Source organism: Linepithema humile, chromosome 5 (genome assembly GCF_040581485.1).
Source record: "Linepithema humile isolate Giens D197 chromosome 5, Lhum_UNIL_v1.0, whole genome shotgun sequence".
NCBI classification, from domain to species: domain Eukaryota; kingdom Metazoa; phylum Arthropoda; class Insecta; order Hymenoptera; family Formicidae; genus Linepithema; species Linepithema humile.
Genome location: NC_090132.1, coordinates 2979561 through 3003485, shown reverse-complemented (window position 1 = coordinate 3003485; position 23925 = coordinate 2979561). Strand labels below are relative to the sequence as shown.

Below are 23925 nucleotides of genomic sequence, written 5' to 3'. Positions count from 1 at the left end.
TGGCATCGAACAGACGACACGCATTACGTAACAGCCGCTCCTGGCCGACTTCCGGAAAGCACAACCGCTTGTACACTTTTACGGCTAGCAACTAAAAGAGAGAGCGAGAGCGATACGCTCGAGGTGTACACTCTGCACTACACTATTCGCGAATAGGCGAATGGATGTCGACGACGTGCGCGCGCGGATGTTAAAATATTTTTATTACGATATAATCGCGCTTTCACCGTGGCAACGACTGGCCGGCCGGTCCGGTCGTTCGCCTTATACCGGAACACGGATTGTTTCGAATCAACGAGAATAGCTTCGCAGTGAGAGACGGCCTTGCTCTCATTTAATCGGTTTCGCATAAAATTTGCATGCGATAAATCTGTCACATAAACACGCTATGAAAGTTTATTATTACATAATTTTAAATAATTTTTAATTTTGATTTCTGTAATCATAAAGATATCCTCTGATTTAAATTTGTCTTGTATTAATATATTATTGCCAATTATCATTGCCACTTATTTTGTCCAATTATTAATTGAAATTATTTTGTATATGTTACAAATGCTCGTCTTACGTACATATATTATCCAAGTTTTCATCTATATTTCGTATTTTTTAATAATTAATAAAATATTAATTAATTAGACGTTACAAAATCGCGCTATAATTAATTACACGTTCGCACGCCAGGCATAGTGAATTCACAATTTGCATAGTGAAACGTGATAAAAGAAAGAAAATAATCAGCATCACCCGCTACGCTCGACTTGTCCACGCAAAATCGTAATTATATCTTGGTTTACACTAATTGTAAATCACATCACGCGCAAAAAGTCAGCGGGCTATCCGGCGGGAGACCGGAGAACCTCGAGAAACTTTGCAATAATCCTAGACGGAACTCACAACGACAAGCCATCTGTTTCGTCTGACGTCTGACTTTCACCGATCGATTATTAAACAGTTGAACTCCTTCAAAACATTTACAGCACACACAAGTTATCTTGCAGAACAACTCAAAATTCAGAATCAAAATAACAAAGAAAATTTATGCGACTATATAAGTCGTCTAGTAAAATTGTGCATTCTCATCATAGATGAAATGAAAAATTACTGAATAATTTAATGTAACAGACACTATAATATCCAGCATTATAATGTAATAAATTCATAATTGACATTAATTTAATAATCATTATTGTAAAAAAAGTTTATTGAAAATATTATTTTATAATAAAATTCTAAAGAAGGTAAATAGTAATCTCCGTTAATCTTATTAGTTATTATATTATTATGACAATTACACTATTGCTGGATATTATAGTCGTGGCTGCAATAAATAATCTTTCAACTGATAGAAATATCACTATAATCACCAGGATTCCATGAAGCGGTCGGCGAGGCTATCGCTTTGAGTGTCGCGACGCCGCGTCACATGCAAACTCTTGGCCTAGCTAACAAATACATCGACGAACGTTCCGCGGATATCAACTACCTCTTCTCCTTGGCAATGGACAAACTAGTGTTGCTACCTTTTAGCATCGCGATGGACCGATGGCGATGGGATATTTTTCGCGGCTACATTAATAAGGAGGAATACAATTGCCATTGGCACAGACTGAAGGAACAATACACGGGCACGAAACCACCGGTTCTGAGATCCGAAGATGACTTCGATCCAGGTGCAAAATATCACGTCCCAGCCAACATTCCCTACATACGGTGAGTACTGCATTCTAATTTTATTTCATTACTAATTTAGTAAATCTAAGTCGGAGTTACGCGCGCTTATAATAATCGATTATTTTGCATAAAAATTATTATTAGCAGTAATTAATTTCTAATCTCCTTTGGCCATCATAATAATTAAGATAATTATGGCCAAGATTAGATACGCGGGAAAATCGTGAGAATATAATAACAGGAAGAACAATACTTTTGCAATCATAGATAACACATATGTATTCACTGTGTGTGAAACACACAGTATTATGTAATTGTCAATTGTGTATATGTATTATTACTATTATGTACATATTTCAATAATGAATTGTACTTACTCATCAGTTAGTATTGCAATTTGGTCTACTCGTTGCTGATTTTATATACTTCGGTTTAAAAAACCGTGAATTTATATTGTATTTTTCATATCGCAATACATATATGAAACGCAAACTCAAGATAAACTTTATGTTGCAATTGAATTAAGAATTAAATAATAGATGCAAATTAATCAGATAAATGTAAGAAAACTAACGGAATTGCAATGAAAAAAAGAGATAATATATCGATATTTTTTCTACTGAATTACATTTGATATCAAGGACTCTTGATTTGTTTTTTAAATCATATCATAGTAAAGGCTTTAAATTTTACGATGCTTGATGAAAAAAAGAATTATACGATAAAATGTGTTTGCATAAAAGCAAACAAATTACATCAATTGCTGTATAAGTAATTGTATCAATAATCAGCTTTTCCATTGCACCAATAAAGTGCATCTACAACTGTATTTTGACAGTTTATTTGCAAAAACATGAATAATTAAATATATTAATACAATTAAGTAAAAAATATACTAATATGCATTAAAATTTAATCTTATATATTCCAAATTAATATTTCTAGAATTGTACTTTTTTAATTCAGTATTTAATAATTTAAATCTCCATAAAATTTTTTCTATATATATTTATATTATTTTTATTTTAAAAATTTTGTAATTTTATTATTGAATACATTAATACATTGACACAAATTGCATACTTATGTGCAAATTTTGAAATTTGCTACTGTTAAGATAAGAAAAAGTTATTTTACATTTTATTATTTACTTATAAAAATAGCACATACCGCTAACGAGAAGGTGACTGTCAAATCATGATTATATAATAAATATTCATGAATCAAACGACAGCAGAGGATATCAATATTTTGTGTAATTATATAAATATAATGAGAATGAATCGACTCACCGGTCGTTGTATCCTAAAGCAAAATACGCCGTATCAGCTGTACCTGGAGAAATTAATACATATTTTAATTATAATAAGTCATCATACATTTTACATATGTTGATTATTATTATTATTTTGTAATTGTTTCCATTTTAATCATAATTATATGCTCAGTAAATTACATAAATTAATATTTTAAAAAACTGATTAATATTTAATGCATTTCTGAAAGCATTTTAATGAATATTCAAATAATTTAATAACCATTTAATAAATGTAAATTGTGATTATATGTATGTGTTCTCATAGTAATGTACATATTTTCAAAATAATAAATTATATAAATTATAATAAAAATTATAATAAAAAGAATATAATAATATAATAATAATAATATAATAAAAAGAATAAATAATTGTATTTACCTGCTAGGATATTGCAGTTTGCTGTGCCCGCTGCAGAATCCATCTCAAACTGCTTCGCCTTAATTCCGCCGAAGAATCAGTGAATTCCAGAAATCCACACTTATTATTCACCACTCACACTACGAGCGAAAACTGATCCGCACACTTCACTTACGCGAAAATCACGAAGTTGCTACAACAGCTTTAGATTTTCTTAAGCAAATGTAGGAATTACTTTGCTATATCTATGACATTAAAATCTGCATAGTCACTAAACTAACCTATTTGGATACACGGTCTGATCTCTCAATGATCACCGCTGTTAATCGCGAACATTTGCAATAAATAATACATTCCGGCAATCGCGCGTCACTTTAATCGGCACTTCCGATAAGAACGCGATATGCGAAATGCATCCACGCATGCTGCAACGCGTCCACGCATATAACTATCTCGATTATTATAACTTTACATTTCGCGATTAACTTGACACTACATACACACTTCGAGCGAGTGAGACGGACGACAATCGTTTTGGCGATCGCGCTATTATTGTCAGTTACAAACACGTATACAACAACTACGTTTTGTCTGATTCAATTTCGACTAAATTTTCATGCTTTATCTAAGCAAAAATATACTGTGTTTAGATTTTCTTAAGCAAATGTAGGAATTATTTTGCATATCTATGACATTAAAATCTGCATAGTCGTTAAACTAACCTCTTTGGATACACGGTCTGACTCCTTCGAATACGCGGTCTGATCTCTCAATGATCACCGCTGTTAATCGCGCACATTTGCAATAAACAATACATTCCGGCAATCGCGCGTCACTTTAATCGGCACTCCCGACAAAAATTCGCAATCATTATGCACTACTATGAATAAAATACACAATTAAATTTACGTTTTGCAAAACGTTCGCGGCATTTCGCGATTGAACCGGGAAAGACGGGGGTGGCGCCATCCCGCGATTACGCGCACTATTTACCGGCTATTAAATTTTCTTCCGGTTGGAGTCTGGTTCGAGGCTATATTTACGGTTACGGAATGCAAAGTGCAAACGCTTCGTGAAACATAAATAATTGCGTATAGTAATCACGAGGTAAGGCTGCATAAGGATTGCGAATTTTTGTCAGTAATGTCAATTAAAGTAATGGGCGATTGTCGGAATGTATTATTTATCGCGGATATTTGTACTTAATAGTGTTTCGCCGATTGTCCACCGGCCGTAGATCCAAATAGGTTATGATCTCAGTAAACACAAATTTTCTTGCCAAAGCGCGGATAATAATCTCTACACTTAAAAGGATCGCAGTATATTTTTCTATATATGTGGCTTGTTAGAAATTCTGTTCGGAGAAATTAAATTCGACAAAACATATTCGTTGTTTTGTAGATGTTTATACCTGAAAAATCTTCACGCGATCGTCAAAACAATTGCTCGTCTCTCTCTCGCTTTCTTTGAATCTATTAAATGAATTACGAAATATGTAAATATTAATATTGTCCATATTTATGTGTACACGCATTGTGGCATAAATTGTGTTTTATACTACATCTCACACTTGCATTTCGTGCACCGCAGCGTAATAAATTCGTAGTATAATTTTGTGTAATTTTGCGTGTAAAGTGTGCGTTTTGATTTTTATCCGGTGGTGTGTGTAATTGTCAATGTTTACTTCTGATATTCACCAATTCTTCGATGGAGCTGTTGCGGAACAGTCTAAAACAGATTCTTCAGCCGTAAAGCAAACTGCAATATCCTAACTGGTAAATATTAATTATTTTTATTAATTAAATACGTATCTCACATAATTATAATCATTAAATAATACGTAATTAATCAACATACATAAATGATAATTTCTAATAATTATTATAAAATACATGTACATTGATTTCTCTAGGTACAGCTGACAGCGTATGTAGCTAACAATAAGATAGAACGATTGGTGAGTTAATTTATTATAATTGTACAAAATGTACTGATATCTTCTGACATTTTATTTATCAATATTTATTATATAATTGCTATAAACCGTTCTTTGATAATTACATCTACGACTGCAATTTACATTAACACAAATAAATGATCACATACAAAATCACTTTTTCGTTTAAAATATAAGTTATTATCTCATCAAATTATAAAAACTTAATTTAGAAATTAAAATATTGAAGATATAAATTTTGAAAATATAATGTTTAATATAATTTCAATACAACATGAATTAATCTTTTTAATAAAATCAAATTTTTAATGTATTTGCAAAATAACTAATTGTCGAAGTACGGTTTTGGAAGCACAATTTGTGCAACAAAAAAACCATAATTATTGGTATAATTGCTTATGCAGCATCACTGAGCATCATAAAGATTTATTTTTATATAAAATGGGGGGTCAAAAGGATATCCATTAGATCTTTATAATTATACAAATAATTTTTAGCTATTTAATTTATATTTGCAACACAAAATGCATTTTATTTCGCGTTTGATGTGTATGCCGCAGCGTAGCAAATACACAATTCGTATTTTTCGAAAGTATAGTTCGCGGATTAACTTTCATTCGGTGTGCATAACTGTGATATTCATCGATTATTCGATGGAGTTGATGCGGAACAGTTAGGCGGAATTTGCAGTGGGTGGAGCAAATTGCAATACCTAGTTAGAGGAGTATATAATTGTGTAGAGTTATTTATTCATTATTGAAATAGTATATAATTGTGATAACAGATCGTACACAATTACAATTACAACTTCGAGAAGTCTCTCTATCTTGTTGATTTGATAATAAAATACCACCTGCTGCATACTTTCATACGTTGATTTCCAATACGCCTGAAGCGAATAATCCTGCTGCGAACAATATCGTGCACCCGCGTGCCTTATGTACAAGATCGGCGATTTCACTTTCGATCCACGATCTCGTGCTTCTCCTCTTATGATTTGCTCCTTGGCAGATCAGTTAAAGGAGAAAGAGCGGCAAAGAACCCTTTCTCCAACTATCATTACGCGTTGTAGCTAAACCGACGTGCGTCGAGTCGAGTTTAATGCCTGAAATCCACATGCCAAATGATAGATTGAGGGGCAGTACAAGACGCTGTCTGCTCGCTGATATCATCGAATCGGAAGTGTTACGTATGAGCTCTTTCCTTCGTTAGTCATGCTAGATAAAAGAAAGTCCCATTTCCATCGACCATACGAGGTTAATTACGCATAGAGGCTCTTGCCGTGCTAATTATTAGGCGAATTTCCGCGTACACCGCGGCGCGGCCGAAATTGCGGCGAGAATAGCTTTCGCCCGCTCTACTCTTCCTGCTCTACTGCCGGAACGAAAATCTAAACAATGTCTCTGTTACAAAGAAACTATCGCTCGCGCGAAGTGAATGTCGTGCACCGTCGGAATAAATAATTGGACACACCGCGTAAAGTTCAAGGATATTAATACTAATTAATGTACAAAAATATGCAAAAAATTTATCTTGTAATTTATAATTAACCGTATAATTGCTTTTTTCTGAATAAATATTAAGAAAATTTAATATACAATTTAGATTAATTTGTTCCAATTTAATGGCTAATTTAATTTAATTTTGTTCACAAAAAAGGAATATGAAAGTAAGTTGCATAGTTAATTTTACAGCATACAAAATTGCATAGTAAACAAAATTTATTGAAAAAAAATAAATGTATTAAAATAAATACAAACAAATTCGTGTTTTATGTGGAAAGCGGATATGAGACTAGGATAAATTCGAAGGCTGCTATTTTTTTGCTCTTTGGTTTTATTAGAAAGAAGCGAAAGACATTGTACAGAAACGTCCGTTATATATTTCGAACGTTGCAAAAAACACATAGTATAATATGTGTTTATAGGTACTTAAGAGTCGATACTACATCTAGGAAATCGTTAGCGCGAACTCGCAACACCCAGAATCACCTTTCGTAACGCAAAGCGGCAGTTTTGCAGACTCATCTTCCTCGCTGGGCTTCGCAGCGAAGTCGATGTTAAGTTTAGGAAAATAAATACGTCCGCGTTTTCTTCGCAGACACACGCTCTGCGAGTGATAAATTGGAACTCGCGAGCCTTGTCCGCCAAGGAAACGCTTCGTTAACGCTCCCGAATAAAAAGTCAGCCGCTAACCGCGTTACGAATCACATTGCTCCACGGTTTCTCTTTCGACGCGATGCGACCATTACAAGGGTAGAAAAAAAAGATATTATCGCATAATCCGTAATGAGCGCCGATAGCATCCGCGCGTGCGATGCAGCGGAGGATTTGCACATGAGCCCATGAGGCCTGTGAGTCTTACAATTAGCTATTTATACAAATTACTGTACTAATACTAATTTGTTCCACGGATACATGAATTTTAATATTTTTATACATATGCAACATTGATTAAAACGCGTCGAGTCGTGTTAAGAAATTCTTTCTTGGCAACTCTTTTTTACTCTCCAGCGATTATTAGCGACTTTATTATCTCAATGTGTTTCTTTTTTTCCTCCTCCCTTTTTTCCCCGTCTTTTGAGCAAATCCCCACTGTCACGTTTTTTTTTTTTTTTTTTTCTTTTCTTTTTTTGATATTAGTATCCCGAATGTCCCGAATATCCCGAATATCCCCCGAAGCTGGACTCGTAATCACCCGCCGAAATACCACCGTGGTCGTGCTCGTGCACTGGTACCGCTACCGGCACTTTTACGGGATACGGCACCGCCTTGGGTACCGTCACAGGCACCGGCTTCGTCACATGAACCGGCACGGGTCGCACGACAGGCACTTTTACGGCGTAGGGCACCGGCTTCTCGACCGGGACGGCCACCGGCTTCTCCACCGGATACGGCGCCGGTACCGGTATCTTAACGTGCACGGGCACCGGCTTATCCACGGGTACTGCTACGGGTCGTTCGACGTGAACTTTGACCGGGTAGGGTACCTTCTTCTCCACCGGATACGGCACCGGCTTCTCCACCGGGACCGGGTAAGGTTTGACTATGTGTACGGGATACGGTCGTTCGACGGGCACATTCACCGGGTACGGTACCGGTTTCTCCACCGGGAAGGGCTGCGGTACGTGCACGGGAACCTTCACTGTGTACGGCACCGGTTTCTCCACCGGGAAGGGCTGCGGCACCGGTACCTTCACCGGATACGGTATCTTCTTCTCCACCGGATACGGCTGCGGGATGTATACCTTGTAGGGCACCGGCCTTTCTACCGGCACGTGAACGGGATAGGGCACTTTCTTCTCGACCGGATACGGCTGGGGTATGTGTACGGGCACCTTCACCAAAACCTTCACCGGTATCGGAATTTTCTTCTCGACCGGATAGGGCTGCGGTACCGGCACTTTAACCGGATACGGTATTTCTTTCTCCACCGGATAGTGAACCTTCTTCTCCACCGGAACGGGCACCTTCTCCGTCTTCACGATCGTGATTTGTTTAATCTTGCCGCCGTCGTCGTGCCCTCCGCCGTATCCGCCGCCGATGTCCCCGCCGCCGATGTGTCCGCCGCCGATGTCTCCGCCGCCGATGTGCCCGCCGCCGATGTCCCCGCCGCCGATATGTCCGCCGAAATCGTGACCTCCGCCGTAATCGCCGCCACCGCCGCCGCCGTAATCGCCGCCGCCGTAATCGCCACCGCCGTAACCGCCACCGCCGTAACCGCCGTCATCGTGTCCGAAATCGCTCTCGATTAAACCGCGCTTGTCCTGCTTCTTCTCCTCGCCTCCGTCATTTTCGCGCGACGCGATCTCCTTACTCGCCTTCTCCTTCTGCTTCTCGCACACGGCCAAGGCCAGCAGACCCGCAAGTAGCGTGAGAAACTGCAATCGATAGAAACATCGTGCCGATTACATCAGTCGTTTACGCTATCTCTTAGATCATGTAGGAATTTATGCGCGTGTTAAGTACCGTTGTCAATGCCGCGGAACGGTATAATATGAAGCGTATTAAAATTAAATACATAAAACAAACTACTGATCTCTTAAGCTAGGATTTATCTTTTGATCGTATGATTTATCCCGTCGGAGATAAAATAATCACATTTCCAATAATCGAAAACAAATGTCGATAGCTCTTAATCACGGTTAATTTATTGGACTTTGAAAATCCGACTGAGTTTTCTATTTTTAATATTTATTTGAAGTAACATCTTGAGCTCAAGCAGATGTGCAAGCAAGAAAGTTGAACGGATTTAATTTGCAAATCTAAACGCGACTAATTTAGCTTGTTGTATGAACTCACCAAAATTCTCATGTCTATGATCTCTCACGAACCGATTAAAGTCCAGACTTTACTGGATGCTTCCCCCCAAGATACCGCCGTCTTTATAGCCCGCTTTCCCCCGACACGTATCAAGCAAGCCCCTCTGCACTCTCGCGGAAAAGTGAAACACACGTTTGGCATTCGCCCGACGCGCACACGGCGTTATGGCATTTTTTTTATAAATCTTATGCACACAAGCGACGGTGCTTCCATAATCGTGCTCAACGGCGTAGCTATTATGGAAAATGCGGAACACCGGAAGTTGCTATAACGATGATGTTCAAAAAATCAAAACTAGGAAGTATACTTATCGCAAATGAAAATGTTTTGTAACTCTATTCCTCGCTCGAAAGAAATGAATGCTTTGAAAAAATGTTTAAATATGAATACAAGAGATAAAAAAGTATGCTAAAGAGATTACAAATGTGCTAAGAGAGATTTAATACGCTAAAGAGATAAAAAAAAGATTTTTACAAAAAATCAAATATCTCTAAAAACAATTATTCTCTCTTGGTTTTACAAAGAATATTAAATATGTTATACACTCTGTTTCGTTAAACAATGTATAATTTCGAGATCAACTTGTAATTTTTTTCTGATATTTCGGTCTCAAAATCAAATCGCGATCCTTTCTCATGTTTAATCCTTTTAGTCCTGTTACGCTACTGAGAAACGTGTAGATGCGTTTCAATTCTTCTGCTACTATCATTTCCCTCCTCTTGCGAACTAGCCAACCTCCCTCCGGCGTTTTCCATCTCGTCCAAGTTTCTCGTTGGTATGCATCGTCCGGCAGGACGACGGAGTGCCCCCTCCGTATCCGGTCCCCACGGAAGGACGCGGCAATGGTTGGAGCACTATACGAGTTCTCTCGGCCGAGACGAGAAACACGACGACGAACGCCTAACGGTCGCTCCTGTGGTCCGAGGGAGACCGCGAGAGGAAGAACTGGGAGCGGTAAGAGGAGAGAAAAAGTGAAAAGTCGGAGGGAGAGAGACGGTGTTACGCGGTGCAAAGAGAAGATACAGATCCTAGAATATTGTACGCCAATGTGAGATCGACCGCGTTAATATATGCCGTTTACTAGGAGCGCCGTGCAGTAGATCTCGTGATTTGTTCCGCTTAAGAAATACTTAATACGAGGGATATAACGGTGATTGAGAACAAAGCATACGGCGATAAATAGTACAATTGTGATTGGATTTAAGTAGATTGATTCAAATAGATTGTAATATCGAGCGCTTTATCATTATTGCACTCGAGGATGTAGCGAGTTTAATTACTCGCTGCAATTAAGAAATACACTAAATAGTATATTAATGAAAGAAAGTAGCGTGGAAGAAAAAAACTTTAATGAAAATAATATAATATCCTGGCTATTTAATAAAAAAGAACGTGGGTGAAATATAATCAAATTATTTCATTTGGAAAATATAATAAATCTTTTGTACGGAGAAAAATAGAGAAAAATGCGATAAGGTAATTGAATGAGAGTTATTCTTCTTAATAAAAAGCTGAAAATGTGATTTTTTGTACAAAAATATATTCTTTTACTTTGATATTCAGAGATAGATGCATATCTGTAGCGATAGCTGCAAAGCGAAAAAAACGAAAAGCAGTAAGCGAAACTAATTATTACTGTAGAAGAAAAAAGTGAATGCACTTAGACGCACACAGGCGCACACGGACGCACACATTATTCCGGCTAAAATTAGAGCAGCTGAAGATTAAAGACGCTAAGTATTCTTGATGATACCGATAGAAGTCGCGGTTTCACTGACTAATACACGCACTCGCACGGATACTTTTACAACACTTGCGGAAGACACATAAATGATAACATGAACATATTTTGAAATATTAAGATTTATTACAGAGTAAGATTGAAGTTTCACACGCGTAAACTGTTGCCATTAATAATATTAGCCTTTTTATTATTATTATATAACGTAAAACATGCCTGTACATGCATTGTATTACTTCCTGATTCTGATTACTTTAAAACGAAAAACGATTTTCTTAGAGTAACATGTTGACGCAACCAAAGTTTGACGCAAATGCCACAGCAAAAATAATACACATAAATGCGGATCAATTAACGGAACTATTAACGATGTTTATATATATAATATGTTTATATATGTAATATGTTCAGTAATAAGAGCAAGGTTTGCTTTTATTAATTTATTAAAATTTTATGATTGGCATTTATTTCTCTCTTTCTCTGATTATATATAAATAGGAAAATGATAATTAAGTAGAAAAACAATTTCTATCATTTTATTTATTAGTTTTATTTATATACTGGGATGGTAATCAAATATTCATAAATCAATGATAAAGATGCATACGTATATTCTATTGCGTAAGTCTATTAGAGAGTTTTATATTATGTAATTAAGCTTTTTCTATGATTTAATTAAGATACGTCGTTCGCAATTTTAATTTACGAACTTAAGAATTAGTGATATGATTATTCTTGGAATTAGAAATCCTCGACTTTCTAGAATGCCATTTTAATGAAATAATACCGCCAATCAAGCTATACCTATATCAACGAATATATTACAATTAAACTTCACATATCGATCAAATCTTTGCCATAATTATTGGCACTGATAAATCGATAAGTCAATAGAATATTACAAAATTGACGGAAATATAATAACAGTAACTTAGTTATTTAGTTGTTTTTCAATAAGAAAACATAAAATAAAATAATTTTAATTAATGTATTGTAACAAAATAATTTATAAAAATTAATTTCTATTTTAATTACTAAAATGCTTTGAAACTTGTCTAAACTTAACAAGTCGATTACAATAATTTAATTAATTTAATCGATACTTTTATATTTCACAGACATCTTATTTTTTTTCTAAATTATCTAAAATATACTTATCAAAAGTTTTATAAAGAGATTCAAACAGCGTTAACGATAAATTACTTGTCGTTTTACAAACTTTGTGGCTTTACCGCTTGAACGATTTACGATTCAATTAAGTGTTGTGGTCGGTGCCATTTATTGACACTAATCCTCGCGCTTTCACTTACTACCAGATCTTCCTTGGCCTTGATATTACCTTGATTCTTCCAACCAAGCTCGACGGGAGCTGGAACTTCGACAACGTAGGGGAAGGGCTTCTTTACCGGGACGAGTATCGGCTTGGTCTGGTACACTTCGTAAGGCTTGTCTCGGGGTACTTTAATTGGAACAGAATAGGGTTTCACCACCTCTATCGGTACAGGTTTCTCCACAACATACGGTTGAGGATCCGGCACTTTGACAGGTATCGGAACCGGCCTCTCCACCGGCACCGGATACGGTTTTTCCACCGGTACTTTGATTTTTACCGGATACGGTTTAGGCACTTCCACCGGGTAGAGTTTGGCCACCTCCACCGGATACGGTTTCGGCACTGGTACGGGATACGGTCGGTCGACAGCGACCTTCACCGGTATCGCCACCTTCTTCTCGACCTCGTACGGGGTCGGCACCTTCACCGGCACTTTGACTTCGTAGGGTACTGGCTTGTCGACGGTGTACGGCTGCGGCACCGGCACCTTTACTTCGACCGGAATTCTTTTCTCGATCGTATACGGCTGCGGCACCGGCACCTCGACCTTGTACGGCACGGGATTGTCGACCTTCACCGCGTAAGGAACTCGCTTCTCGATGTGATAAGGTTCCGGTGAATCGACCGGCACGTTGATAAAGACGTTCACCGGATAAGGCACTCGCCTTTCCACCGTGTACGGCTGCGGTACGGGTACTTTAATCTCATACGGAATATGTTTATAAATCGCATACGGAATCTTCTTTTCGATCGTCACTGGTACCGGCACCTTCCTCTCGAGGGTCACAATCTTCTCCTTCGGTTTATCCCAACTAATGTCCTCGTGGGACCAATCGCTTCTCGGAAATCTTCTCCAAGTGTCTGATTTACTCTCGAAATCGATCTTAACAGGCCATGCGCGAAAATCTCTGTCTCCCGCATCTCGAGGGGTAAGTCTCGCGCCTCGGGAATATGTGTTCCATTCTTCGACGTCTTCTTCTGACGCCAATTCATCATCCACCGGCTCGTGTCTATCGTTGTAACCGTCGTAGTCTTTTTTCTCTTTGCGCGGATCTTTTCTAACGTTAGAATAAAACTCGCGGACGATTTTCGACTCCGTCGTCGTATTTCCACTGTCGAGGGCTTTTTCCACTGCCCTTTCGGCCGCCCTCTCGGCTGCTTTTTCCACTGCAAGTTCCGCAGCCCTTTCGAGCTCCTCTCTACGACTAGCCGACGAAGTAAGGGCAATTCCGAGACACAAAAATGCGATTAAGCATTGCCACTGTTTAAAGAAATATATTACATAAAAGTATAAAAATAATTCAAAAAATATATGCAAAAAAACACATAAGATTTCTGCATGGAAATTTTTAATCAAATAATTATTGATAGAATTTCTTTATTTATTATATCAAATTTAAATATTTCGAAATGGAATATATCAATTAATGAAAGAAGAAAAAAAAATTTATTTTACAGAATAAAATGTAAAATAATAAATTTGATACTTATTATGAAAGAAAAATTAACAAACAAAATTACAGAACTTACTTGATGGCCCATGATAATATCTTTGCGATCAAGACGATAGATCGACCTATACTGAATCCAAACGGAAAGATATCCTACTATTATTTATACACCATGAACAACTTTCGCCGGTTCAACCAGCTGGACCTTTATAGCTTTGCAGTACCTTATTCGTGACAGTTATCCACGCTTAAGCGACTATTATTGTTTTGTGGCCTAACTGCGTTTATTCGCAAGAAACGAACCATGCTACCTGTTTTAAAGCCGAGGCAAAATGAGAAACGCATAAGCAGTTGCGCTCGCAACCTGTCTCTCCTAGAGAAATGCAAGTTTCTACTTAAAAACTTTTTTCGTTCAATGCTTTGCTCAGCTACTGACACTGAAATTAATCCTAATATATTTTTGTTTATATTTTATTAATTTCAAAAAAATTACTGTTTGTAATGTATATAGAAACAACAATTGATATAATAATATATTTTATTTGCTGAGAAAAAATATTTATAATAGTACGCATTAAAAGAAGATTTTTATAGAGCTTTCTATATTATGATACAGAAGTAGGAATACGTTTCGAGGTTTCTATAGAAGTAAATTCAATTTGACATATAATGAGAACGCATATGTTGCTATTTATTGTCACGTTCTAGTTCATTAATCCATACGAGGATACCAGATTAGTTATGTTATTTATGACGGATGAAAGCGGATAGGTACTTTCTATGCCGAATCGTAAAACCAAATAGTCCGTGCACCGTCATGGAGTTTTTATCTTCTCAGAATATTCGGCTATATTTTCCAAAAGCAGTAATCTTCTGGCATCTTTCTTTTGCTGATTAAACTTTCGGTAACGATAATTTCTCTGATTTATTAATATTTAACGTATAAAATGCCGTTGTAGATTTAAATTACAAAAAGAATGGTTTTGGAAAAGGAACATTATAATAAAATTTGCATTTATTTATTCATTTTCATATTGTATCGCATATTAATTACCAGCTAATATTATTTAAAATAAATTAATTAGACAATTTGCAGTGCTTGTTGCATTAATGCAAATAAAGAGAACTATATGCCTTCCACATTGTAAACAAATGCCAGACTTTTATGCAGATTGCTTGATTTATGTACGATATAATCACTTTCTTTCACAACAAATTGAATAATTCGATCGAATTTCTCGGATCAGTAACACCAGTGAAACCGAAACCGGTGTAAAAGTGCTCTCTACATGTCTTGCCTTCTCGAAGTCGCAAAGAACTTTCCCACTTTACAGTGGTTGTACACCACTTGCTCGTATATTTATACGCTTCTCGAAACTTTCTTTTAATATTTCCCGTAGACATGGCTGGAAAAAAGCATTCGTCATTTGAAAATGACAGTACCGGACGAGCGCTATTTATTTTATCACTTTCATTTTTCCAATAATAATATCTCAAATTTATGTAAGTTGGGCACAGCGGTATCTTTACAATATGGAAAAGTTTAAAAGAAATTGTAAGATACGCTACTTTGGATGCGTATTACGCGAACTATAATCATTTATTTCGTAAAGTTTGCACTCGCCGTAAAGAAAAGCATAAGATGATATAAGAGCGTATTCATAATTGCTTCGCATACAAGTACATTAATTATATCTGCATAGATATCTTACATAGATTTGAAAGTGTTTTGCTAAAAAGTTGAGGTGCACGACAATATCTTTCTCTATTTATTGATTTATTAATATATCGTAATCAAGTGAAAGGTGCAAAATCGAAGAAAAGATTATATGACAATTATAAATTTAAATACTGTATTTTAGATAATAGAAAGTACTTTAATTTTTATACAAGGAAACGATATATATTTCTAAGAAATATATCGTTTATGTAACAATGCATTTATATTTATTATTGAAACAATTTGAACTTGCAATTAACTCGTAATATAAATTTATGCGAGTTACGCACTTAGTTTATCAATACAACTTGTTTTAATTTTTAATTTGAAATCAGGCAGTATATTGTTATAAGATAAAAAAGGAATTGCATAATTGATAATACACACGTATTGTACGTAATAAATTTATTTCTAAATTATTGTGCATACTTTGCATACTTAAAATAAATATATAAATAATAAATATAATAAATATATATAATGAATTATCAATTAAAATTTCAAGTAGTTAAAAATCAATTTATTGTTTTGTCAATTTAATTCAATAATAATTGTCATAATATGTACTATGATTATTCATGATATGCACAATTGTTTCTTATAATACAGCAAAAGAAACAGACGTTCCATAATCACAATCACGGTCAATGTCACCGGTCGACTGTTGCTTGTACAAATCAGTTACAATGTGACAATCCTGTCTCGATGTAATTACGAGTAGGCGAAAGTGAACGTGACTGGAATTAAAACGATGACAGAGAGATTTAATGATTGACTCAGACATCGCGTATTGAACGTATATCGCAAGAAGTTAATTGCTAACATTTATTTGATTAGATTCTAGTACTATCTAATTTCATTAATTATCTTCATTTACGCGTTAATTGTTTGGAGAAAATTGTTGCAAGCAATTAGAAATAAAACCGACTAATTATGTTGAATTTTTACAAATCATATTACGTCTTAATTAAAATATTATTTGAGTTGATGTGATAAGGTTTGGATGGGAATCATTTTATTAAACAATATCTATTGTTTATTTTCACAGCGTTACAATATTTCAACAATACATATTATTACCGACGACATTATGGTAAAAAAATTCTGTTTATATACGAAGTACAAAGTAATAATAATAGATAATGTTACAAAAATGGCGTTTTATATACACCGTTCATTAAAAAATTCGACGCGCTTCAATAAAATAATTGTAGGTCGATGATGTTCCGTTTTACAAAATACACAGATTTGTTTTAATAAATAATTTTTGTCCTATAATATTAAAATCGTATCTTTATCTTTTATCAACATAGCAAAGTTTGAGTGAAATTTGTTTTGAGGTGCATCGATTTTTTTGACAAGCAGCGTGTATATTTTGCATATATTCAAGTAAAAAAATTTTTAAATAAAGTAAAATAAATATTCTAAAAAGAAGTCGGTAACAAATGCATAATTCAATGCATACTTACCATTAAAAATAATGATAATTATGCAATTGCATAACTACCGTTATTTATAATCTCATATTTGCTTATTTATTTATTTATATATTTGCATATTTGCATGTCTTCTTATACATCCTCTATATTATCTATATTCGATCGTTGCATATTGAATTTAATTCCATTCGAAAGAGAGAAGAATTTAATTCTATTATCATTCATATCATTTGACTTATTTTCGTGAGTGTATTTCATGTAGTGTATTTCGACCGTATTCCTCGTATTTGGCACTCTCCGTACCGCCTTCGTGTATTGGCACCGCAACCGGCACCTTAACCGGATAAGGAACAGGTTTCTCGATGTGGTACTCAACTGGCTTAGTCACATGAATCGGTACAGGCCTCTCGATCGGTATTTTTACCGGTACAGGCACGAAATTTTCAACGGCGTACGGTACCTTTTTTTCGACCGGGTAAGGCGCTGGTATCGGGATCCTTACTTCGTACGGTATCGGCTTGTCCACCGGAACGGGTATTGGCCTTATCACCTTTACTTCGACCGGAACCGGAACCGGTTTCTCAACAGGATACGGAATTGGTTTTGCGACCGCTACCGGATATGGCTTGGGTACCGGAACCGGTACTGGTTTGTCCACCGTGATCCTCACGGGATAGTGAACGACTTTCTCAACTGGATAGGGCTGCGGTACACGCACCGGTATCTTCACCGGCACCGGTATCTTTCGTTCTATGGGGAACGGCTTCGGTACGGGGACCTTCACTTCATAATGTATCCTTTTCTCGACGGGATACGGTTCCGGGACGTACACCTTCACCGGAACAGGACGGTCCACGGGCACCTTAACCGGATACGGAATCTCCTTGATGACCGGTACCGGCCGCGGAATCTTCACGGGAACTTTGACGATGACCTTCACAGGATACGGTATCTCTTTTTCGATCGCGTACGGCTGCGGAATCGGCACTTTGACCGGATACAGTATCTTCTTGATCACGGGATATCGGATGGTCTTTTCTACAGGATACGGCACCGCAACTTTCTTTATAATCGTCACCGTTTTGTGCGCGTCTTCGTGTATGTGTCGATCTAATATCTGACCGTGGTGTACGGCTTGTCCACCTCCTCCTTCGCCATTCAATTCAGCACCGTGACTCTTTTGCAGTTCATATCCACTTTCATGATTAGGTTTGAAATATTCAATATGAGATTCTGAAACTGGAATTATTGCTCGAATTAATGGTGGAATTTCATTTGGAATTTATATTTATGTTATCTTAATAGATATATTGCACATGTTTAATTAAAAAAATAGAAAGTAATTAAATAATGTTTTACGTGCATATTACAACTTCTTTCTTTTTTTAAATATTCTATGCTTATTATTTTTACGTTTATCGAATTTTAATTGTTAAAATAGATTTTATCTAAATATCTGTTATAATATAAATGTATAAATGTTTCAATTCTTACATAATTAATTTTGCTAAATACATTTAAATACTTACATTGATTATCTCTGGGCTCATCTTGTTCGGTTTTATGTAACTCCATATTATTGATATAAATGTTTCCTTCTCCAACATAATTGGCTCTATTTTGTCTTACATGCAAAGGCATTATTTGATGAACATATTGCGCAGGGAAATGATTATACATATATACATGTTTGTTATAATTATCACCAACCGGAAAACTCATCACCGTTGTTGCGAAGAATGACAATAAGAGCATCGCGTTTCCCTGCAAATAGCAAAATTTAACTTTACAAATTGTTCTTATGTTTACGCAATTAAAGTTATTCTTTAAAAATATTTTACTACTTATATCAATACCTTAAAGATAAATAATATATGCTATAAAGAAGTTGCAATATTTTAGCTCGAATAAAAGCATATTAAATTAAGATTATTTCATAAAAGACACATGATCACAAACATTTTCACAAATAAGTCCGAGAAATCAATTATCTTTTCTCCAACTAAACTATTATGTTAAACTTATAAAAGCACAGTAACCAAGAGAATATATTCACTCTGCTTTATTTATAATAATTTTTGTTTCAAGCAAAAAATTTCATAGCGGCATTGTTTTTTAAAAAATTTATTTTTTTGTGATATATATTCTTTCTTGAAATGACTAATTTAATTATTTTTATCTAAATATTAATCTTAATATTGTTTATATAAATATATGTATTTTACAAAAGTAATATGACAAAGTTATAAAAGAAATAGCAAGACTGAACAAATTTATAATTCAGAAACTACACTCTAACAAAATTCATGTTTTATTTTATAAAATATGTAGCACAAACACCATTTTTTTGAGAGAATAATTCCACACAATAGCACAATTTGATTCAACACTCATTCACACTATCGATTGTTTTCAACGTAGAAACGTACCCCATGTTCCATCTTGAACGAAGTAATAGAACAATCGCCTGAGAAAAATCTTCGAGCACCTTGCTCGAGTTAAGAGTAAATAGATCAGTCGCATACTTTTACCATCTTTTATATATGGCTACCACGACCACGCATTACTGAACTAGAGGCTGGACATGCGATGGCTTCTTCAAGAGGGGATGGTCACTTTCGCGTTTCAACGCGAGACGAGACAAGAGTGAAATTGTCTTTTTTGAAACAACTAAAAGTTAATCTGCAAAAACCACTAGCATACACTAGTTCTAATAGGCTTGCCCGTAAAGAGAAACACATTTTTTATTTCAGTGGCGAGAATCACTCTCTTCTTTTATGGAATGTTAACATTTTCTCAGATTTTCTTGACCATGATCTTGAAATGATAGAAAATATCGTTGCGTTTATCGCAAGTGTATAAAATAACAAACATAAATTTACTGCCAAAGTATCATAAATAAGAAAGCGTACAATAATAAGATTATAATTAAATTAAATTTTATAAAAATCATCTTAATATTTCATAAAAACCTTACTTATAGACGTAAAGATGGTCTTTATCGTCGAGTCCGATATTACTTGCATAATTTACTTGTTGCATGACAAAGTCATTGCTGCCGGAAACATAACCGGTCATTTGAAAACGTAAGCACGAATCTAAATCCGGTAAATTAGATTTTACCGATTCGCATCGCAGCCTCGCCAAGATAACATCGTAAACAGAAAGTGAAAAGTGTCAAAGACCTTTTCACGCGATTGCGGAAATTTGCGCGGTGAAACCAGATAATCACTAGCGATGATCGCTATAAATGATCTTTCAATACTAAATGTCACCCAAAAATTATGAAGAATAGCATTCCGTAGTAAATTGATTAATTAAAGAGACGGAATGGGTTTAGCTAGTAACTATACGTAAAATTACATAAATCTTTCTATCGAACCAAGCGACCTTTGTTTAAAGATAATCCACAAGTTATCTAATATATCCAAAATTTTTTATTATAATTAAATTATATAGAATTTTTACTTATTGCTTGTTTCTTATTAAATTGCACATGGACCAGCTAACTAATTATAGCATAACTACTAATTATAGCTTAGACATCTTATCCGAAGCGATAATCTCACTTGGATTCGTGCAAAGATGATATCACGAATCAGTTATGCAGAACTAATTTTCTGTTCATGAGAGAGATAACAGCGTGCTACGCGACGGCATATTTACATTTAAAAGCTTGTATAGAGCGGTAAAATTAATATGACACGGATGTTTCAACACACTTTTGCAAGGAGAAAATGGTGTTCGCATTGTTCCGCGTCGTTTTGCACGAATTTCGTGATGTTCACGCGATCTTAACCGTAGATCACCGATCTTTGTCATCATTATCTTTTAACGCGCTCGCGTGTCAGATATTTAACATGACAGCAACCACATTGTCTTAATTAGCTGTACGATCCACACGTCGTTACCCGCGATTTCGCGAATTGTTCGCAGCTTTTTGTGATGGATCGCAAACAGGGAGAGAGTTTATCGTCTCATCAGACAAGTCTTTTGTCCAAGATACACAGACCGATGAAAACGCAGTGCACTGTGGAAGAAGTCACGTTCATAAATGAAAGGTCAACAATGCGAAAGTGTGATGCTTTTCGCAGTGACGATATTATTAAGACTTTTCCAAATGTGCACCTGAGATGAGAGAATCCTTCCTTAAACGAGGAAGTCGAAAGCGAGGAAGTGCGCGCGATGCGCTTTGAAGGCGCTTCCGGATATTTAGTTCATGACACAAATGTGAGATTTATCGAGCGATAAACATAAAGAGATGGTACATTTGCGCAAATATGAATATAACAATTATTATATTAATTCACTGAAGAGCCTATTTGGAATGAGCTTTTTAAATCGCGGTGTCGACATAGTAAATGCTAATATAATAATAGTAATTTTCCAGTCTCACTCGCGCGATGACTACTTAGCTAAAAAATTAGTCTTGCGAGACTAATTATATGTTAACAATACTTATTTTAATATATCTTTTCAATTACAGCTGTTTTATGCGGCGCGTTTAAATGTTAAAAGATTTATGATGAAACACATCACTAGTAAATTAGTAATTTATTTCTAAAGAAGAAAGAGAGGAAGATTCGTAAATTAAACGTCGTTAATAAACACGATACCTTTGGCTTGAAGCCAATAAACTTTAACGTGAATAAACTTACTTTCGTAATTAGTGTCCCCTTAATAACGGCGGAACTACATATTTGCACGCTCGTAAACTTTCTTACATCTTTAATATGTAGGTTTTGCCTTCACTCTCGAGATCACTGCGTTATTAAATGCGTACTTTCTAGCACACGTGAGATGGCAAAGATAACATATTTTAGTCATAAAAAATGACATCGTTCTGATTATACCTATTATTTAATCTTGTGATTACATTTCTGTAGCCTGTTTAATTTCAAGGCACTAATACGACGATGATGAAAAGAGAAGTAATGCAAATGTATCATCAGATATTAGATATTATATTATATGAAAAACATTGCGTAATATGTGTGCAGGACAGTGTGCACTAATAGCAATATGTAAAAATTAATAAATAATAATTTAATTCCATTTTTTTTTTTTCAATTAAAGCATTTGCTATTTTTAGAGAACATTTACTGATTAAAATTTACAAAAAATATATATATTGCTTCGTAAATGATTGATTAATACATTTTAAACTGCACTGTGATTTCTAATAATTCTGTTTTGCAGTCTAAGCTTAAAATTATAACAAATTGTCATTCACGATAGCAATTGTGATAAATCGCCCCTCTCAAACGCATAATCACCGAGAGTGCGGAGTGGAATCATGATTTGTTCGCGTCATTACTTTCGCTTATCATGTTCTCACAATATAATTTATAATGCCTACAAACTGCTTGCTACTTAAATATTAACAATCTACAGTAACTACAGTCGATACTGTTTCTCACGACATACATCCCAGATAAATTTTACACATCCCAATCATTTCAGATATCTGCGGGTAATAATAATGTAGAAATAAGAAAATCAAATCTTAACGAATGAAAATTTGCATTTGATACGTGTTTTAAGATTATAATAATTAGCAAAATATTTTTAAACAGTTTTGATTAGATGATAAAATTACATTCCTATTTACCTACTCTTAGGGTAACACAATGTTTAGAGTTAATTCACATATTTGCTTAATATAAAAATTTAGTGAATTTTGCGCACAAAGTAAGACAGTTTACTGGAGATACGGGCTGTAAAGTAGAATATTATTGAACCCTTACAACTGAACCCAGCATTCTAGTATAAAAAATTAGTCCCGACAAAATTTCTATACATATACATAAATAGGTACATTTAAAAAAATGAAATGGGACGAAATAAAGTTAATAAAAAAGACAGAAATATGTAATAAGTAAAAATATTGTAATAATTTATAACACGACGTTATATTATATTGTCTGATATATTGTCTCATTTAATTTTTTTTAATGGCGACTCTTCTGTGAGTTAAATTCAAATTCGTTATTGAATACTTTTTTCACTGGTTGCATTTTTGCTTTAATAATTTTTATTATTATAGTAGGGTATTTTTTGTAACTTTTTTTTGTAATTTTTCTTTCGCGTTAGAGTTCGACAGGCATTTTATTTCCTTAATTAAAAATTATTTATTTTGATATTATGTACTGGTATCTTTGTTATATCAGCAAATGTGAAAGCAACAAGCTGACTTACCGGTTACCATCGTTGAAAGTAGTTGAGAGAAGTACCGTTCTTTCTAAATTGAATGAAGACTGAAACATTTAATCAATGTGCATGATAAGAAATTAAAATTAATCATTGATGATTATAGAAATTAATTTAATTTTCAAAAGGATTGTTCAATATTGTTCAACATTGTTTGATTCAATTGTACGCAACGTTAACGTAAATAATTTATTACTTGAATTAGTTTGAATTAATTAACTTGAATCTTTCAGTCTATAAAATAATTTCTTAATTGATTACATCATTTACTTACATTTAACACTGCATCATGAGCGCAGACTTAAAAATAAAATGAATTACACATTACAAATGTCACATAACTGGCTTGAAATCCTCTCACTAATATGAGATGATGGAAAATTTTGTAATAAAATTATTA

At 34.9% G+C, this 23925-nt stretch overlaps 4 protein-coding genes and 1 long non-coding RNA gene across 5 annotated transcripts in view; 1 reads left to right on the top strand and 4 right to left on the bottom strand.

The window, feature by feature from the left end:
* LOC137000135 (uncharacterized) overlaps nt 1-4351 on the bottom strand; it is a 240351-nt gene extending 236000 nt beyond the window's left edge. The window contains exons 1-2 of the long non-coding RNA XR_010890427.1: nt 3374-4351; nt 2967-3009 (exon numbers count right to left, since the gene is read on the bottom strand). This is a non-coding gene — a long non-coding RNA (uncharacterized lncRNA). The remainder of the gene's footprint in view (nt 1-2966; nt 3010-3373) is intronic.
* Nucleotides 1-23925, top strand: part of Ance-3 (angiotensin-converting enzyme Ance-3) — a 55393-nt gene that overhangs the window by 8688 nt on the left and 22780 nt on the right. The window contains exon 10 of the mRNA XM_012372743.2: nt 1371-1713. Within this exon, the coding sequence (XP_012228166.1) occupies nt 1371-1713 (343 nt within the window). The remainder of the gene's footprint in view (nt 1-1370; nt 1714-23925) is intronic.
* LOC105675531 (uncharacterized) lies at nt 6769-10389 on the bottom strand. The gene is made up of 2 exons (XM_012372745.2): nt 9611-10389; nt 6769-9189 (listed from the first exon to the last, which is right to left on the bottom strand). Exons 1-2 carry the CDS (start codon nt 9620-9622, stop codon nt 7948-7950), a joined length of 1254 nt encoding a protein of 417 aa, XP_012228168.2. The 5' UTR covers nt 9623-10389; the 3' UTR covers nt 6769-7947.
* Nucleotides 11456-15560, bottom strand: LOC105675265 (neurofilament heavy polypeptide-like). The gene is made up of 2 exons (XM_067356379.1): nt 15455-15560; nt 11456-14040 (listed from the first exon to the last, which is right to left on the bottom strand). Exons 1-2 carry the CDS (start codon nt 15558-15560, stop codon nt 12617-12619), a joined length of 1530 nt encoding a protein of 509 aa, XP_067212480.1. The 3' UTR covers nt 11456-12616.
* On the bottom strand, nt 16620-19857 carry LOC105675532 (mantle protein). Its single transcript, XM_012372746.2, has 3 exons — nt 19745-19857; nt 18845-19079; nt 16620-18554 (listed from the first exon to the last, which is right to left on the bottom strand). Exons 1-3 carry the CDS (start codon nt 19754-19756, stop codon nt 17551-17553), a joined length of 1251 nt encoding a protein of 416 aa, XP_012228169.2. The 5' UTR covers nt 19757-19857; the 3' UTR covers nt 16620-17550.